Source organism: Cebus imitator, unplaced genomic scaffold, assembly GCF_001604975.1.
Source record: "Cebus imitator isolate Cc_AM_T3 unplaced genomic scaffold, Cebus_imitator-1.0 Scaffold802, whole genome shotgun sequence".
In the NCBI taxonomy this organism is placed as follows: domain Eukaryota; kingdom Metazoa; phylum Chordata; class Mammalia; order Primates; family Cebidae; genus Cebus; species Cebus imitator.
The window spans coordinates 168,754-185,986 of record NW_016108117.1 but is presented as its reverse complement, the minus strand read 5'-3'; the positions used below and the strand labels follow the sequence as shown (position 1 = coordinate 185,986).

General features: G+C 51.6%; 1 protein-coding gene across 5 annotated transcripts in view; it reads left to right on the top strand.

Annotated features, from left to right (window-relative positions):
* The window catches only part of LGR6 (leucine rich repeat containing G protein-coupled receptor 6), a 125,972-nt gene that overhangs the window by 19,719 nt on the left and 89,020 nt on the right, over positions 1-17,233 (top strand). For 4 of the 5 annotated variants that reach the window (XM_037735419.1, XM_037735420.1, XM_017520116.2 and 1 more), the window contains exons 2-3: positions 11,482-11,553; positions 14,283-14,354. In XM_037735419.1, coding sequence (XP_037591347.1) covers positions 11,482-11,553; positions 14,283-14,354 — 144 coding nt within the window. Of the gene's footprint in view, positions 1-11,481; positions 11,554-14,282; positions 14,355-15,985; positions 16,057-17,233 lie in introns of those variants that run through there. The other variant, XM_037735422.1, reaches the window with a different exon arrangement.

Below are 17,233 nucleotides of genomic sequence, written 5' to 3'. Positions count from 1 at the left end.
TTTAGTAGAGACGGGGTTTCACCATGTTGGCCAGGATGGTCTCGATCTCCTGACCTCATGATCCGCCCGCCACGGCCTCCCAAACTGCTGGGATTACAGGCGTGAGCCACCGCGCCCGGCCGGATGTAGTCTTTCTATAGCTCTGATGAACCAAACAGTTTGGGAATAAAGGAAGCGGGTAGATGGGTGGGGCGCTATCCAGGGGGACGGGCAGACACGCAGGCGGCAGAACGACAGCGGATCAGCGCGGAGGGTGGCGGGCCCTGGACCCCAGAACTGGCATTCGAGGCCCCAGGGGCTGGAAGGCTCTCGGAGGGAGAGGGCCGCTAAGAAGCTCCCCGGGGCCAGGAGTGCAGGGCACGGTGCGCCCAGGTGGGCTTGGGGGAGGGGTGCCGAGCTCCGGAAAGTTCCACAGGTCCTCTGCAGTCCTGGGGAGCGGGACCCAGAAGCCGACGTCACGGGTGGGGCGCTACCCGGGCAGGCACTAATCCCCCTCCATTGTTCCGGGAGCCGAGGCCGCCTCCCCACTTCCGGGCCCTTTGTTGGGGGGCAGGGGCGCGGGCAGGGGACCTTGGGGGGCAGGGACGCGCTTCGCTCCCGGATACTTGCGTGCAGCTGGGGCTCCGCTGAACCACCCGGCGTGGGTTCGCGCTGCCACTTAACGCTGTGACACAGAGGAAAGTAACTTGATATTTCCGAATCTCCGTTTCTTCATTTAAAATGGGAATAAATAATGCTTTGCTCCCTGGCCTATTGAAAAGGATCGAATTAAGTGAAACCAAGGATGTTCAGGGGCTCTATAAACTGCAAAAACGTGGAGTGGGGGTCGGGAGAGATGGTGAGGTGGCGAGACACCTTAATTTTGCTGCGCTTCATCTGTCAAGTGGGCCAGTCAAGTCTTTAGCACAGTGTCTGACCCAGCAACGGCAGCTCTTTTTGTTATATGCTCTGAACTTTATCATCTGCTTTTCCCCCCTAGATTCAAATTGAGTCTGGGATCCCGTCCAATTTAGAAAAATCCTCTGGCTAGGGTGGGGGTAGACGGTGTTAGGGTCACCTCAGGGTGTGTGTGTGTGTGTGTGTGTGTGTTGGTGAGTTGAGTTGCTGGGTTGAGAAGGGGAGGAGGGTGCTCTGATGTAAAAGAAAGGCTTCCTTCTGGGATGGGGCTAGTGGGGCTGGTGAGGGTGATGAGGGTGGGGCTCTGAATAGAGAGGACTTTCTCCAGTTTTCCACCCCCAGACACACCCTGCCTGTTTATCCATGAAATAAAGGCAGCAGGACAAGGAGCTTCAGCTAAACAAACAAGGCTCAGAGACGTGGTCTGACTTCACCTCCCCAATCCTTGTGTAGCCCTAGTTCTTCCCACCTGCGCCAGCTCCACCCAGTTCCTCTCCTGGGGGCCCTGGCTGGGAGCTCAGGGATTTCCAGCGCAGGAGGGAAGTGCAGTTTTTACACATGGAGAGGTCTGATCTAATGGGATGTCTCAGTCCTTCCCTCTAAGGGGCTTCCAGTCTGATAAGACAGAATTCACACCGACATACCTCCACACACACAAACAGTGCCCTCCTAGACGGAGCTGGAGATCAGAATGAGGGCTAGAAGAGACGCTGGTGAGTCAGGGGAGACCCAGGCTTAGCAGGATTGTGCAGGCAAGTCCTTGAATGCACAGCCACTGCCGTTTTCATGTGCTGGATTCATTCCATTTCCCTCCTGCCGCAGACACTGTCTTCCATCCCTCTTCAATCCCTCGTCCAGGGTCTGCATGTGGGGTGCCCACCCCTCGGAAGCTGTAGAAGATGGGTCTTGGAGCTGTGTGTGTATGTGACAAGGACAGACAACTGGGAGCCATGGAGGAGCTCCCAGCCTGTTTGGGGAGACCAGCCACATGAATGAGCATTCTGGGATTAGGAGATGACAGTTTGTAATTGAGGACAGGTTCTCGTGGCCTCACTCTGAGACTGAACCCGCAGAGATCATAGTCAAAAGGCCAAAGGGATTAGTCTGAGGAAGCCCTGTGACACTTAAGTCCCAGTCCCAGCACTTGTCACTCAGGCTGGTAATTGTCCACCTTCTTGTCATTGTCCCCACTTAACTTGGCTCTTTGAGGGTAGGGAGCCAAGTTAGGTGATTGGACTTTGACACTTCGTCACCTGGAGTAGTGCCTGATATATACTAGGTGCTCAATAAATGTTGAATGGACAAATGGCTGCATGACTAAATGAATGGTTGAAGGTTAGAAGCTTCTTGTTGCAGGAGGCACTTGAACTGGACTTCAGGAAATGGTAGAGTTGGGTGGTGATACTCAAAGGTAACATTGGTTGGTTACTTACCATGTGCTAGGCACTGCCTAAGCACTTTACCAGGGAGTAAACTAAGACAGAGAGTGGTGAAATAGTTGTCCAAAGTCACAGAGCCAGTAAGTTGCAGAGCTGGAAATCAAACACAGGTCCGTCTGACAACAGAGGCTGTACCATGCTGCCCAGTAGAATGCCCTGGGATGATAGATGTGTTCTAGATCTGTGCTGTCCACTAGCGTTATAGCCACCAGCTTTATGTGGCTATTGAGCCCTGAAATGTGGCCAATGCAGCTAAGGAATTGCATTTTAAAATTCATTTTTAATGAATTTAAATACAGTCACAAGTGGCTAATGGTTACTGCACTGGACAGTATAAGTCTTGCGTTATCTCTCAAAGAGGTGGTAGAGAAGAGGGGGGCCCAGAAACAGTTGCTCATATCTTCATTGCTCTCCAGAGGCTCTGCCCTGCTATGCTCCTGGGCTGTTCTCAGATCACACTATGGCCCCAGCTGGGCCTAGGAGGCCTGGGTCCCTTTAACATCTCTGCCTGTGGGTGGCATGGCTTGGCAAGGAGGAAGGAGCCATTGAAGGAGAAGCACACACAGGCATTATGCAATCCCTGTGCCACACTTTGCTCTTGAGAAGCTTCTTCTGGCTCTGGGACACCAGCAGGGGACCCCTCCCTAGGCTCTCTGAGGGCCACAACTAATTACATTGGGGCAGGAGAGGCCCTTTGCACCTGAGCTGCTGTAATACTTCTGACTGCGATTCAGGGACTTGTTGGGCCACTCCAGCTTAGCAGCTGTGCCGGGGAGAGCCAGAGATGTCCCCTCAGCCTAACTCCCTCCCAAGGGGATTCCCCTGCAGTGCTGAGGATGAGGACCGGCCCCAGAACTGTCTCCATCTCATTGCCCTGCGCAGAGGCCCACACCCTTGGCATGCTGTTGCTATCAGATTAACCCCTCTCAGTAAGAAGACGTCAGAGCAATACGGTTCAACCTGAAGTTGGTTCCTATGGTGGTGCCAAACCATGTTTTTCCAAATCTAGCATTTTTGAGAGAGAAGGATCTCTTCTGGGTCTCTTCCCTCCCTGGCCTTCTTTCTCTGTCACCAGGGTTTTGGAAGCTCCACAGCACGTCAATGAAACATCACGATGCATTGGACAGTCTCTGACTTCTAACTTCCATGGTCTTTTAACCCAGGGTAAAAAAAAAAAAAAAAAGCCACTTTTTTGTTTTTCTCACCTGACTTTTCGGAATGTCTCCTTCCCCTGCCTTTATCTTTTCCAGCCCTACCTGAATGAATCGGGTCACCTTCTGGCGATACTCTGAGTGCCCAGCATCTCCCTGCCCCACAAGCCTCACCTTTGCTTAGCAACTGCCAGGGACTCTCTCCCTCACAAACACTGCCCCTTGCTCCAGGCACCCCTCCAGCTCCTGTTTTACTATCTTCCCCACATCGCGTCCCCTCCATCACAAGCCCCCCTGCCACTCCAGGGGCCTGGGAGACATTCGTATTACCAACAAGGGGGCCAAGAAAGGATAAAATAAACCAATAGCTCTTTTATTTAAAAATACAGCATTGTTCTCACGCAAGACTTTGTGGACTTTGTGCAAAGCCAGAGAACAGGTTGTGCTCTTGTGTGTGTGTGTGTGTGAAGATAGACACACTTTTTCCTGATGGAAGTACACTGTCTTTTTTGGATATTAATGAAAATTGCAAAAAATTTGAGAGAACTTTATGTCATCTTGTGTGTTTGGAATCTCAGAGATGACAGCTAGTATTCAAGTCATCTCTGATAAAGGTACCATCTAAAATGGGGAGGCTGTACTAGAAACGAAGATCAATTTGGTGGGGTGGGAAGATCCTCCCCCAGGGTTTTAGGAGACCTACTTGGAACACCCACACTTGAACTTGCCGTGTGTCCTTAGGTGACTCTGTTCTTCTGAGTCTCTTCCTGCACTACCAAATTGAAGGAGTGTAGGTAGAGGAAAGCGCCTGCTGTTCAGGGGGTGTTTGGAAACGCATGGGGGTGTTTTCCTTAATTTAAAATTTTCTTTGAAGAGATAAAGTCTCAGTCTATTATCCAGCCTGGAGTGCAGTGATAATATCTTAACTCACTGCAGCTTCAAACTCCCAAGCTCAAGGGATTCTCCTGCCTCAGCCTCCCAAGTAGCTGGGACTCTAGGTGTGTGCCAACATGTCCAGCTGGTTTTAAATTTTGCATAGGGACAATGTCTCTCAATGTTGTCCAGGCTCATGGGGTGTTTTTGATGGTCACAATAAGAGGGAAATGCTATAAGCCCTTATGAGCAAGGCCCCGGATGCCGAGAGCTCTGTAGCGAGTGGGAAAGTCCCGCCCAGTGAAGAACTGTCCCGTCCACAGTGCCAACAGAGCCCCCACAAGTGACAGGAGGTGCTCTCTGGTGCTTTCCACTCTGAACTCAGTTCCGTGGGCTGCCCATGTCTCGTCCATGCCCCATCTCATTCTGCCCAGGAAGCCTTTCCTCCTCACCAGAGCACAACAGAGAGTGTCCGTGGTACTCTCCAGTCTGGGCACATGGTCTAGAACCTAACTGGGAGGGTGGCTGCAGAGCAGTTTGCAAACCACAAAGCGGAGTACATATGTGGAGGTTCGCTATTCCTTTGTGAGTAGACAGTCCTTCCCCGCAACACTGTCAGCTCCTTGATGGCCCGGACCTCGCCTTGAGTTTCGTCTCTACCTCACACAGCACTGAGCTCAGCGCACAGAAGCCAGTGGGAAAACAACTTCATGACCTTTAGGGCTGGCAGGGAACTTAGCAGTCGTCTAATGGAACGAGGTCCCCTGATTCCAGGTTCTGTGTTCTTTCCCCTCTACCCCATCACCTCCCTCTCTTGTTGACAGAAGAATTTAGCAAGTGTTTTCTGAGCACCAAATGGTCTCAGTGGCGGCCAGCGTGTCTCCTGGCTCTTTTCAGCGGGAGAGAACCCCACCTTTGGACTCTCAACACTGGCCTGTCTGCTCCTTGCCAACCCCCGAGCTGTCTCCTGACATGGCAGGATACGTGCCCGGCCCAGCCTGGCCCTCATGGGGAGGGGTTGCTGCTGAAGGTTGTCTGGGCAGCCTGTTAGGCCCTGGAGAAGGCTGTTAGAGGAGAAGGCTCAGGAGAAAGCTGCTAGTCCACTGCAGGAGCCAACGGGTTCTTTGGAGGAGGACTCCCTTTAATTTCTCTAGAGGATGCTGATTTCAGAGAACAGTGAGCATTGTTAGCAACAGCCTTCATTGATTGGGTGCCGGCTTGGAACTAAGCATGGAGTGGGTTCTTTACAGAGGTTAGGCCCTTGTAGCAGCTGGAGGAGACATTGATGCTAGGCAGCAGAAAGAACTTCCTTAGAGTAAAGGCTTGGCCACAGGAACATCATCTGTCTATGTCTGTAATGCATTCGTTTGAATATTTATTGAGCACCGTATTTGCCAGGTACCCTGATAGGACTGGAGGATACACAGATGACTAAGTTTAAGTCCTTGTCTTGAAGAAACACATAGTCATCTGTGTTATTATATGCTGATAATTATAATTCAGTTAGATGATTAGAATATTAATAATAAGGCATAATTATTGAGCGCTGTGTTTTATTTATTTATTTATTTCACACGGAGTTTCATTCTTGTTGCTCAGGCTGGAGTGCAATGGCGCGATCTTGGTTCATTGCAACCTCCGCCTCCCAGGTTCAAGTGATTCTCCTGCCTCAGCCTCCCAAGTAGCTGGGATTACAGGTGCCCACCACCATGCCCGGCTGATATTTTTATATTTTTAGTAGAGACAGCATTTCGCCACGTTGGCCAGGCTGGTCTTGAACTCCTGAATCACTTGAGGTGATTCACCTATGTTGGCCCCCCAAAGTGCTAGGATTACAGGCTTGAGCCACTTCGCCCGGACAACGCTGTGTTTTATATTTGTTAACTCACATACTTCACACTACAACTCTTTTGTTTTGTTTTGTTTTGCTTTGAGGCAGAGTCTCACTGTCACCAAGTCTGGAGTGCAGTGGCTGGATCTCGGCTCACTGCAACCTCTGCCTTTCAAGTTCAAGCGATTCTCCTGCCTCAGCCTCCCGAGTAGCTGGGATCATGGGTACACACCACCACACCCGGCTAATTTTTGTATTTTTAGTAGAGACAGGATTTTACCATGTTGGCCAGGCTGTTCTCCAACTCCTGATCTCAAGTGGTCCACCTGCCTCTGCCTCCCACAGTGCTGATATTACAGGTGTGAGTCACTGCGCCCGGCCTACACGACAATTCTTGGGAGGTAATTACTATCATTATTTCAACATCACAGGTAAGAAAATGGAGGCTCAGAGATGGGAAGTGACTGGCCAGGGTCACACAGCTAGTGAGTGTTGTGCGGGGGGGATAACAAAGGCAGGTGCTGTGCTAGGCGCATGGTAAGTGCTCAGTAAGCACTGTTGAGCGATCATATACAAAATATCATGGGGGTGGGGGGGGTGCTGGGAACACCTCGCAGAGGAGGGGACTATGGGGCATAGCCACGCCTGGGGACAGGGGTCGTCTCCTGGTCACTCTAGCTGGCCTTTACCTGAGAGTAGATCTTAAGTGTTCCTATCGGACACACACACACACAAGCACACACACTCATAAACACACGCATTCACGAACATGCCCACTCACACTGTATGAGGTGATGACTATCTGAGTTCGATTGTGCTGATTATCTCACAGTGTATACAGAGATCAGATCATCAAGTTATATGGCTTAAATGTATACATAAATAAAATAACTGGCCTTTTCCTGGCTGCAGAGATGGGCAACCTGAGTCCACAGTGGAGACAGTGGAAAAGGGGGTTCTGCCTCTCCGGCCTCTTCTCCAGCAGGGGAGGTGGGCACAGTTTCCCCAGGTCCACCCCAGGGTACCCGGATGCTTGTCTTTCACTGCTTCTTCCTCCCATAAGAAAAATTCAAACAGACCCAATCCCCCTCAGGACCTTGGGTATGAGCCATTTTGCCTCAATTTGCTGGGGTCTCCTTTCAGCTGCTCTCTGCCCCCTCCATTCCCCAGCATCCTCCCTCTTATCAAACCTGTTCCCTGTCTCCATGGTGACGCCACCTCACCCAGTTTCCTTGGGTGGTCTGGTTGCCTCACAGCGTGAAGCTCTGAGAACATTTTCCTCATGTGCAGCCAGAAACTTCCACTTCCCATGCCCAGGGCTGCCCCTCTCTTCTCTCCTCTGCATTCCCCTCCTGCAAGCCTCTCCCTGAGACATTTCCCATCCCTACCCCATCATGGCTGTGTCCAGTTGAGAGGCCCCTCTGAGAGTACTGAGGGCTCCCCAGAAGAAGGCTTCAGAATGGGATCACCGCCCATCATCTCAGTCCCCTTGCTGTACATGCATGTGTGCAGATACACACATGTGCCCTCACACATGACATACACATGCCCGGCACCCACAAGACAAGCACATCCAAGAGCCAGGTATCCCAACCCATGACCCCCACTTCTTGTAAATATCTACAAGTTCATGCTGCCGAGTGAATGTAGTAGCTACAACCAGACCCCAAGCACCCAAGGATCAGGGTGCCCTCTTATTTCCCCTGGGTCCAGGCATGGCCTGAAGGTTTGAGCTGTGCTCTCTGAGTTGCACAAGAAACCAGCTGCACAGCCGACCTCCCAGGACAGTCATATGTCAGTAGGAACCACCAACATGGCAGAGCAGCCTCTGTGTTTGGAGTTTCTGTGTGTCAGTTCCTTCCCTGTCCTTGTGCAGGCACAGCCTCCCCACAGCAGGGCCCAGTGCCTCTTGCCAGGGCCCTTAGCCATTCCCAGGGCCCGTGGCATTGGCTTGGTGGCTCTCGGCCTTGAAATCCCCACTTCACCTCCCTCTTCCAACTCTACACGGTCCTCTTCCTTCCCCTGGCACCAGCCTCACCCCTTTTCTTTTTGAGAGAGCCAGCCCTGAATGGGGCTCCCCCAACCCGTGAACAGTTGAAATTCACCCTCCTTGCACCACCCCACCCCCTTTACTGAGTACTGCAGCTGGGCTTTGTGTTGTTTTGGGGCAGGATGTGGGGGCAGGTTGGGGGGGTTCAGGCTCCCTCCACCACAGGGGAGAACAATGAGGCCGCTAGTCAGGGTGGTGGGGCAGAGGGAGTGGGTGGGGTGGGGGCCATGGAGCGACATCAGAGCTTCTGCAGCCCCGGCCCCTGGAGGGACAGCTGAGTGATGAGGCCTGAGTCACATGCCCTGAGTGCTCCTTGAACTCCCGCTGCGTTCCTGTCGAGACACATCCAGAAATGCGCAGGGTAAATATTTAGAGGTAATCATTTTTTTGCGGCACCTCGAGCCTCCTGCTTTGCTGAGAATGAGCCAGGGGTGGGACACCAGGGGGAGGAGTCAGATCCGGCCCAGGTTCTGCAGCATGGGCTTCTGTAGGTGCTGCCCGAGGTCCCCTGCCGCTGCCCAGTGTGCTCCCGCCCCTTCGCATTTCAGCCGCAGTCTGAGGCCAGTGGGACCTAAAAACATCCTGAGGACAAAACCCTGACTTAAAATCCATCAACAGGCTGGGCGCAGTGGCTCATGCCTGTAACCCCAGCACTCTGGGAGGCCAGGGCAGGCAGATCACTTGAGGTCAGGAGTCTGAGACCAGCCTGGCCAACGTGGTGAAACTTTGCCGCTACTAAAAATACAAATAAAAGCCAGGCATGGTGGCAGTCACCTGTAATCTCAGCTATTAGGGAGGCTGAGGCAGGAGAATCTCTTGGACCTGGGAGGCAGGTTGCAGTGCGCTGAGATGGCACCACTGCACTCTAGCCTGGGCGACAACAGTGAAACTCTGAAAAAAAAAATCCATAAACAAACTCTCTGGGTTCTGCCTCTCTCCCACCTTAAACTGTGGCCGTAGCACACCAGCCACAGCTTCTTCTGAGCCCTGTTTCTAGAGCAGCAAGCCCAGAGGTGGCCCTGCTGTTTCCACAGGGGAGCAGGGAGGGAACGGTAGACGAGAACGAGCGCCAGGTGCAGCGTGCCAGCTCCTTGGCTCTACCCTGCACGGAATGTCTTCCTTCCTTGGAGGACATGGAGTCCCGAGCCCGGGCTTTATCAAAGATAAAACATTTGAGACTAAACATTCTTTTTATAGATTGGAACAGGACTCCTAAGCACAAGCTCTCCCGGCCGTTCCCAGCCTGCCTTTCTGGGCACACACAGAAAACACACTCATTTCTTGGGGGGAAACGGAGACACTGAGGTTAGAGGGCGACAGTGCATGCCTAGGGAAAGGAGAAAGCCTCAAGAAGGCTTGGGGGCAGTGCCCAGCCTTGTGGTGGTCTCGTCTGGGCCCACCTCTGTACCCCCTCAGGGAGGGGGCGGGCAGAGACAAGAATCAGCTATTAGGAGTTTGATGTAGAATGGAACCCAAATCCGTCAGGCACATACACAGTCTCACACTGTTGCTCACCCAGGCACAAACTGTGAAGAAGATGTGAACCCAGGGCGAGACCCACAGGGGAAGGTACCAACCCCTCTCCACGACTTTCCTCCTTCTGCCTTTCCCTCAGTGTCCTGTGGGCAAGTGTCCCAGCCCCACCGGCCTGTGGGGAAGGCATAAACCCCTCTCCTACCAGCCTGTGGGGCTGGGACGCTTGCCCACAGGACACCGAGGGAAAGGCAGAAGGAGGAAAGCAAATATGTACTGTGTCTGTACTGTTTATTAGGCAGTCTGTGAACATTAGCCCACTTAATCTTTACAGGGACCCTCCTAGCTTGGTGCTGTCCTATTTTTATAGATGAGGTCAACTACGGTCAGAGCAGTCAAGGGCCCAAGGTCTGATAGGTAACTGCAGAGGAGAGATTTGACCTCAGGGCCTTTTGCCTTCAAAGCTCAGTGCTCCTTTCTCTTTGTTTTCTTGAGTGTAAAATGGAGATAATGATGGAAGCTAATTTGGGGTTTTTGTGAGAACGGAGGGAGGTTGTTTGGATAAAGGTTAGCTGGTGTCTGACACAGAGTAGGCCTCCAGTAAAGGCCAGGGTAATGATTGTGATTATTTTGTGTTCAGGGCCTCTAAGAGGACAGTGACACTGAAACCACCCACAGGGTCTGTCAGATGATACGGGAAGCTTAAGATGATGGAGGCTGTGAATCCACAGAGGGACTGAGATCCTTACCACTTGGGAGTCTAGGCACCTTCTGTGATGTGCCAAGGGGTCACATCTTCCAGGTGGACTAAGGCAGTGGTTCCCAACCTATTTGGCACCAGGGACCATTTTCGTGGAAGACAATCTTTCCACGGACGAGGGGTGGAGTGCGGGGCATGGTTTTGGGATGAAACCGTTCCACTTGATATCATCAAGCATTAGTTAGATTCTGATAGCAGCATGCAGCCTAGACCCCTCGAGTGCACAGTTCACAGTAGGGTTTGTGCTCTTCTGAGAATCTTATGCTGCCTCGGCTGATCTGATGAGAGGCGGAGCTCAGGCGGGAATGCTCACCTGCCCGGTCACCTCCCTCTGCATGTACTGCCTGGCTCCTAACAGACCAAAGCCTAGTTCTGGTCTGCTGCCCTGGGGTGGGGACCCCTGGACTAAGGGAAGCAAACAGGTAGAGCCTGGTAGACATGTCAAAGGGCGGTGAAATGCCACTAGCTCTGGGATTGAATCAGAGGATGGTCCTCCATGGGGAGCCCAGGGACAGTCGTACCAGTTCATGAACACTGAATGACCCTGCTCCATAGATTGGAATGTGAGTGATCTCTGGGCCTCAGTTTCCCTACTGGCAAAAAGAGTGGGTGAGCTATTATTTGTATTTGGCAATCCCTCCCTTCCTGCTCTGAAATTCTATTAATTTTACTCTAGTTCCTCCCTTTATAGGGAGGCCAGTATCCTTCATAATCCCAATCACAGCCAGTCCCAGGGGAGTGTCAAAGAAAGGGTAAAAGGCAGAGGGGAAAGTGGGAGACCATGTAGAGAGAATCCACAAATGGCCCGGAAGAGACCTGACTCTCAGCTCAGCTATTGCCCTTAGAGAGAATGCAGCTGCTGTTGGCAGACTGACTTTGGAGTTAGGATGGCCTGGTTTGGGGGTACTGTGGGAACGCTGGAGTTTCCTTGAGGGGGTTTGGCCCTGGACCATGCCAGGTGGCCCAAGTGGGGAGTTCACAGCTCCGTCCCGTTTTCTCTCCACCAGGGACCTCAGCATGAACAACCTCACAGAGCTTCAGCCTGGCCTCTTCCACCATCTGCGCTTCTTGGAGGAGCTGTGAGTAGATGCTTTGCAGGGTGGGAGGCAAGTGTGGGCTATGTCTAATGTCTCTGGAACCAGGGCTCCCCAGGAGGTGGAGTGGAGAGAAGAGAAAGGGACTTGGGAAGCTAAGACTGTTCTTGAGAGCAGGGTGTTCTTCAGCTGATACCTGCCCCAGGTGTGAATTGACATGCTGGGTCCCATGGCACAGGGAGTCCAAGACCTAGCTTTCAACCAGCTCGTCTTTGCAGCATTCCTTCCTAATATGAGCTGCACTTCTCCCTGGGTGTCATCTTTGACCTGCTGTCATCCCCTGTGTCCAGCTACCAGCCCCTCCCCAGGTCCTGGTGGTTCTTCTCTGGGATATCTCTCACCTCCACCCCGCTTCTCTATTCCCACTGCTACTGCCCCAGATGTCCCCTCATATCTGGGGGTTGAACCAGCCTCCCAACTCACAGCCGTCCTCTTTCCATTCTAAATTACTCTGCACACCTTCAAGATGCATCTCACAAGCTCAAAAGCCTTCTGTAGTTCCCTGTGGCCTGAAGGATCCACATCTGAGACCCTCCCTTAGAGTAAAGGCTCACTTCCTCCACAAAGTTACCCTGCCCACAGTGGTCACTCTCAGATTGGGATTTTTAAATCTGGCCTTATATGCTAGGTATGCTAGGGATGGTCATAAGTAAATCATCTCCTGGGTTAGAGTGACTGACCTGCCTGCTCTGGGAACCAGGTCATTCTGTCCCAATCTTTGCTTTCATCTTAGCTCTGTATTTCCAACACCTCCCAGCCCTGTTTATTCTTATTTTCACATCACGTAGACCCTTGGGGCTCTAGAAGTTTTGCTTAAACTTCTCAAACTGAATATTACAGCTCTTTTAGAATTTGTCTGGCTCTTTTAGAATTTAAATACAAAATAATAAACAAAGAAACTTCGCAAACTGTGAGTTCCTGGCCCGGAACTCACAATTTCATCTCTACTCTGGCCCCACTACTCCCCTAACAGATGTCCCCACCTAGACCCTAGACAGTGCTCCCCAAGGATGCAGTCAACCTGCCCCTGTTGGATTTCTGACCCCCAGAGCCATGGCTTGGTCTCCAGACCAAGTACTTTTTGAACCCCCACTGGTGGAAGGCAAACTCAAGGTGCTCTGGGAGAAAACAAGATAAAAGCCTTCCTGCCACCCACAGGGAGGATGCAGGTGAGGCTGAAGAGCAGTGTGGCCAGCAAGCCAGCAGGGGAATGTGGCAGCTGTTGGCTCAGGCACTCAGGGCATTCTGTGTAAGGGAGTGGTCAGCGTTGGCCTGGCCAGTGGGCAGGAAAGCCTTCCTGGAGGAGGAAGATTAAGCCAGTTTTCAAAGGAGGTGGACAGGGTAAGAGGCAGTGGAGGGGCCTTTTGAGGGGGAGTTGACACAGCCTAGGTGGGAATGCAAGGCAAGAGCACAGGCCCAGGAGCTCGGGCAGGTGACATCGGACACAGCCTGAGAACTTAGAGCTGATTTTCCGTCTCATCTCCCATTCCCTGAGAGGGCTGGACCCATTTTTTTTTTTTTTTTTTTTTTTTTGANCTTACTCTGTCACCAAGGCTGAAGTGCAGTGGCGCGATCTTAGTTCACTGAAACCTCCTTCTCCCAGGTTCAAGCAATTCCCTGCCTCAGCCTCCCGAGTAGCTGGGATTACAGGTGTCCGTCACCACGCCTGGCTAATTTTTGTATTTTTAGTAGAGATGGGGTTTCACCATCTTGGCCAGGCTGGTCTTGAGCTCCTTACCTCATGATCCACCCACCTAGGCCTCTCAAAGTGCTGGGATTACAGGCGTGAGCCACCATGCCAGGCTGGACCCATTTTAGAGACCCCACCTAAAGGACTCTTCCATGGCAAATACCCACCTGCAGAACCCAAGCTAGGAGACCTCAGATGTCACGATGCCTTTCCACACAGTTTTTTTTAAAACAATAAATGTCAAATAAAGAGACTTTTATTAGAGATAGATGTTTTAAAAATAGCTGCTGAGGTATGTCAGCATAATCTCCACATCTACAAGTCTCTCGGTAGCAACTGATGCACATAATAATGTCCCTGGGGACTTTGGAGATCAGGCAGTGCAGTGTCTTCTGAGTCATCCACCATTAAACTGCTCAGTCAGCTTTCAGCAGTGAGTGTATTTCGTTGCATTTGCTCCTTTCAGAATTGGTGATCACTCCCTGACAAACATGGAAACCCTTAATTAGACCAGAATGTTAGATGAATTCCAACACCCCATTTCCTAGCCCTCCTGGATTAGTGAGGGTTAGCTGTGTAGTTTAGGGCCTGGAGAGACACAGACACGCCCCCGGTACTCATCCCTCCATGGATGACACCATATAATGCAGTCAGCGGGTGAGAGCAGGCAGTGGGGAATCAGCATAGCACAGGAGAGGATGTGGGGAAACTGTGGCCGTGAGCCCTGAAATTAGTCAGGTCTGGGTGAGAACACCATGCCCTACCATTGACTGGTTCTGTGACCCCTAAGGAAAGTGGTTGACTTCTCCCAGCCTCAGTTTCCTCATCTGAAATTTGGGGATGATAGGCACTTTACAGGATTATCGTGAGAACGGAGGCAATGTATGTGAATTATTAAACACATGAATAAATGGTAGTCCTTACCACCACCGTCCCTTCCCCTACCCCAAGACACTGACTTACGGAGGTCACCACCTCCTTGTGTTACCAGCCAACATCGCTGACCCTTGTCTCTGATTTCCAGGCGTCTCTCTGGGAACCATCTCTCACACATCCCGGGAGAAGCATTCTCTGGTCTCTACAGCCTGAAAATCCTGTAAGTATAGGCACACCTCATTTTACGTAGAGCTGCGGCACTGAGAATTGTGAACAAATCAAAGTTTTAGAACCCGAGTCTTGGTTTACCACTGACTTGCTTATTATTTCCTTATCTTCATTTTCAGTTTCAATTGTTATTTTCATTTCTTTGCTTCACCTTGTCTGTAACAAACTTTGTGATTTGTAAGGAAACATTTAATTGTACCTGCTACGTGTGGCCACACTAAAAGAAAGTGAAACATTTAAAAAATACAAAGTATATGATGACCATGGATATAGGTTTTTGTGGGACTGAGTTCAGTTAGAGACCCACAGGTCTCTCCCCGTGACCTCTAGCCCAAGAGAGGGATAAGACTGCTTCTGGAGAGGAGAAATACAGGTGGCTTTTCTTTGCCTCTCCCTCCCCTTGCCACCCAACCTTAGTCTCTGTGGCTGCAGCACTGAGTTTCCATTCCGGCTGTAAACAACTCACTCCTTCAGTCTTCAGGTTGCTTCCTCCCTGCTCCTCTTTTGCCTCTTCCCTCTGAAGCAAAAGGAAAGCGAGAGTTGGAGAGGACCTTTTGTTATTTCACCTAGCTTCCACTGATGGCCCATTTCAGAGACAGGAAGGCTGGGGCACGGTCTCTTCCCATCCTAACCCATGACTCACCTTGTTCCAACTAAGACGGTCCTCCCCAAGCCTCCTCACGTTCTTATGATGAGTGGGGGTTAGAGGAATTGGGAGGAAGTGGCTGCCCAGGGACTGAGGTAGGTAGGAGAGGTTCCCAGGGAGGGTATGTTGCCACAGGGTCTCGTTTGGGAAGAAAATGAGGATACTGGGGACTGATGCTGGAGCAATAGAATGAGCATTTGGGACTTCCTTAAAGTGGTGAGTCATTCCCAGCTCTGCTACGCCCTTACCCCTGACTTGACTTGCAGGTCTCCTTCGTACAGTTGAGCAGGTTGTTCATTTCACCAGAGAATCTGGTTAAGAGAGTGAGAAGGGGGTGAAGCCCAGTTGTGTGCTCTGGCTTGGGGCTGCATCCACCCAGAAAGGGATATCTTTTAAAAATGTACTCAGAGGTGCTGATGAGCTAGTGGTGGTCCTGCCCCTCTTGGCCCATGAGCTCCAGGCTTCCAGCTGGTCAAGGTCAATAGTCCTCATCTAAGCACTGACTCCTTTCCCCGTGTTGTTGGTCTCTGGTCCCTCTGCCTGTGCATCTCTGACTCCCGGGGCTCTCTGGTCTCTATTTTTCCCTTACTCTCTTCTCTGTCCTTGGGTCTCTCCTGTCTGTCACCAGCCTCAGTCTCCTTGTCTCCCCCTTCTCCTTCTCTGTCTCAGACCTTGCTGTCCCACTCTCTGTCCCTCTATCCCCTGCCTCTTAGTTCTGCTTCTTCCTGTCTCCTCTCTGTGTCTCTCTCCCCATAAACATCTCTGCCCTGGGGAGCAGGGAGGCATTCTGAAACAGACACGCAGTGCAGGCAGCCTGCTTGGTGGCGTGTCTGTGCCCAGTGGCAGGCTCAGACCTGCAGCCTGGATTAGAGAGCAGGGCTCTGTTTACTGGGCCTTCAGAAGATGTGAGACTCACGTCCCGTTCCTAAGACTCCGGCTTAGAGATGAGCCTCCTCTTTCTTCTTTGCCTGCATTAGGCAATAAATCAAAGCTTCGGAGAAACCACAGGCCTCCCGCCCCCCTTTCTACAAATGGCACCCTTGGCTCAGTGAATAGGGCAGGAGGGGGAGGTTGTGGGCAGGAGCTGAGTGGGAGCTGAGGCCAGCCAAGCTATCTGCTCCCCACTTTGCCATTGAGACTAATTTTGCTGCATCCTCAAAGATCACCCGGTCCCCCAAAGCCTTTGTGTCAGTCTTTTGCCTGCAGAACCTCTCTACCTTAGGGATAGTTTGGGTGGTCTTGGGGACTTATCCTCTTACACGCTTCAAAGCAGAAGATTCCACCTGCATCCTGGGCATGAATTACTTTCTGATGTCTGATGTCAATTTCCCTTGTAGTTCCTTCCATTGCCGGCTTTTCAGAGCTACGAGAAAAATAGAGCAGCAGCACCATAATAATAACTTATTTTTGTACTGGGAGACAGTCACATTACAGCTTCTCAGTCCTCTCTGGGTCTGGGACCCTTATCTTAGTGGCCTCGTCTTATTTCAGAGGCTGGGCTCTCCCTGTGGGACACTCTGCCTTGGTCGTTCCCTCCCATGGCAAAGGATTAAATAAAGAGGATTCCCTCTCTGATCCTTTCTTAAATGACTGTGACAGAAGCCCTCTCTCATATCTTTCCTCCACTCCCAACACCCCTACCCATCCCCACCTGACCTGGAGATATTACTCTTTTTTTTAAAAACAGTGTCTTGCTCTGTTGCCCATGCTGGAGTACGATGGCATGATCCCAGCTCACTGCCATCTCCACCTCCTGGGTTCAAACGATTCTCCTGCCTCACCCTCCTGAGTAGCTGGGATTACAGGCATGTGCCATCATGCTAGGCTAATTTTTTTTGTATCTTTAGTAGAGATGGGGTTTCGCCGTGTTGGCCAGGATGGTCTCGAACTCCTGACCTGGTGATCTGCCCGCCTTGGCTTCCCAAAGTGCTGGGATTACAGGTGTGAGCCACGTGCCCGGCCGATATTACTCTTAAGATCTTCTTCTTCCTCTGGGAGTTCTCCAAGTCTTCAACCCACAGGCTCTGGCCAGGCTCAGATCAAGAGAGTCAGCCCCTGCAGGGAACTTTCAGTCTCACATTGCTATCTCAGTCCTGTAGAGCTGGCAAGGCCCAGACGCGAGTCTTAACCACCACTAGTCTCACCGTCCCGGCTCAGCACTGGAGCTGTCCTAAGGGATGCCACGCTTCCCTTTGCCCTAGGCATGTGGGAAAATGCCTGAGCCT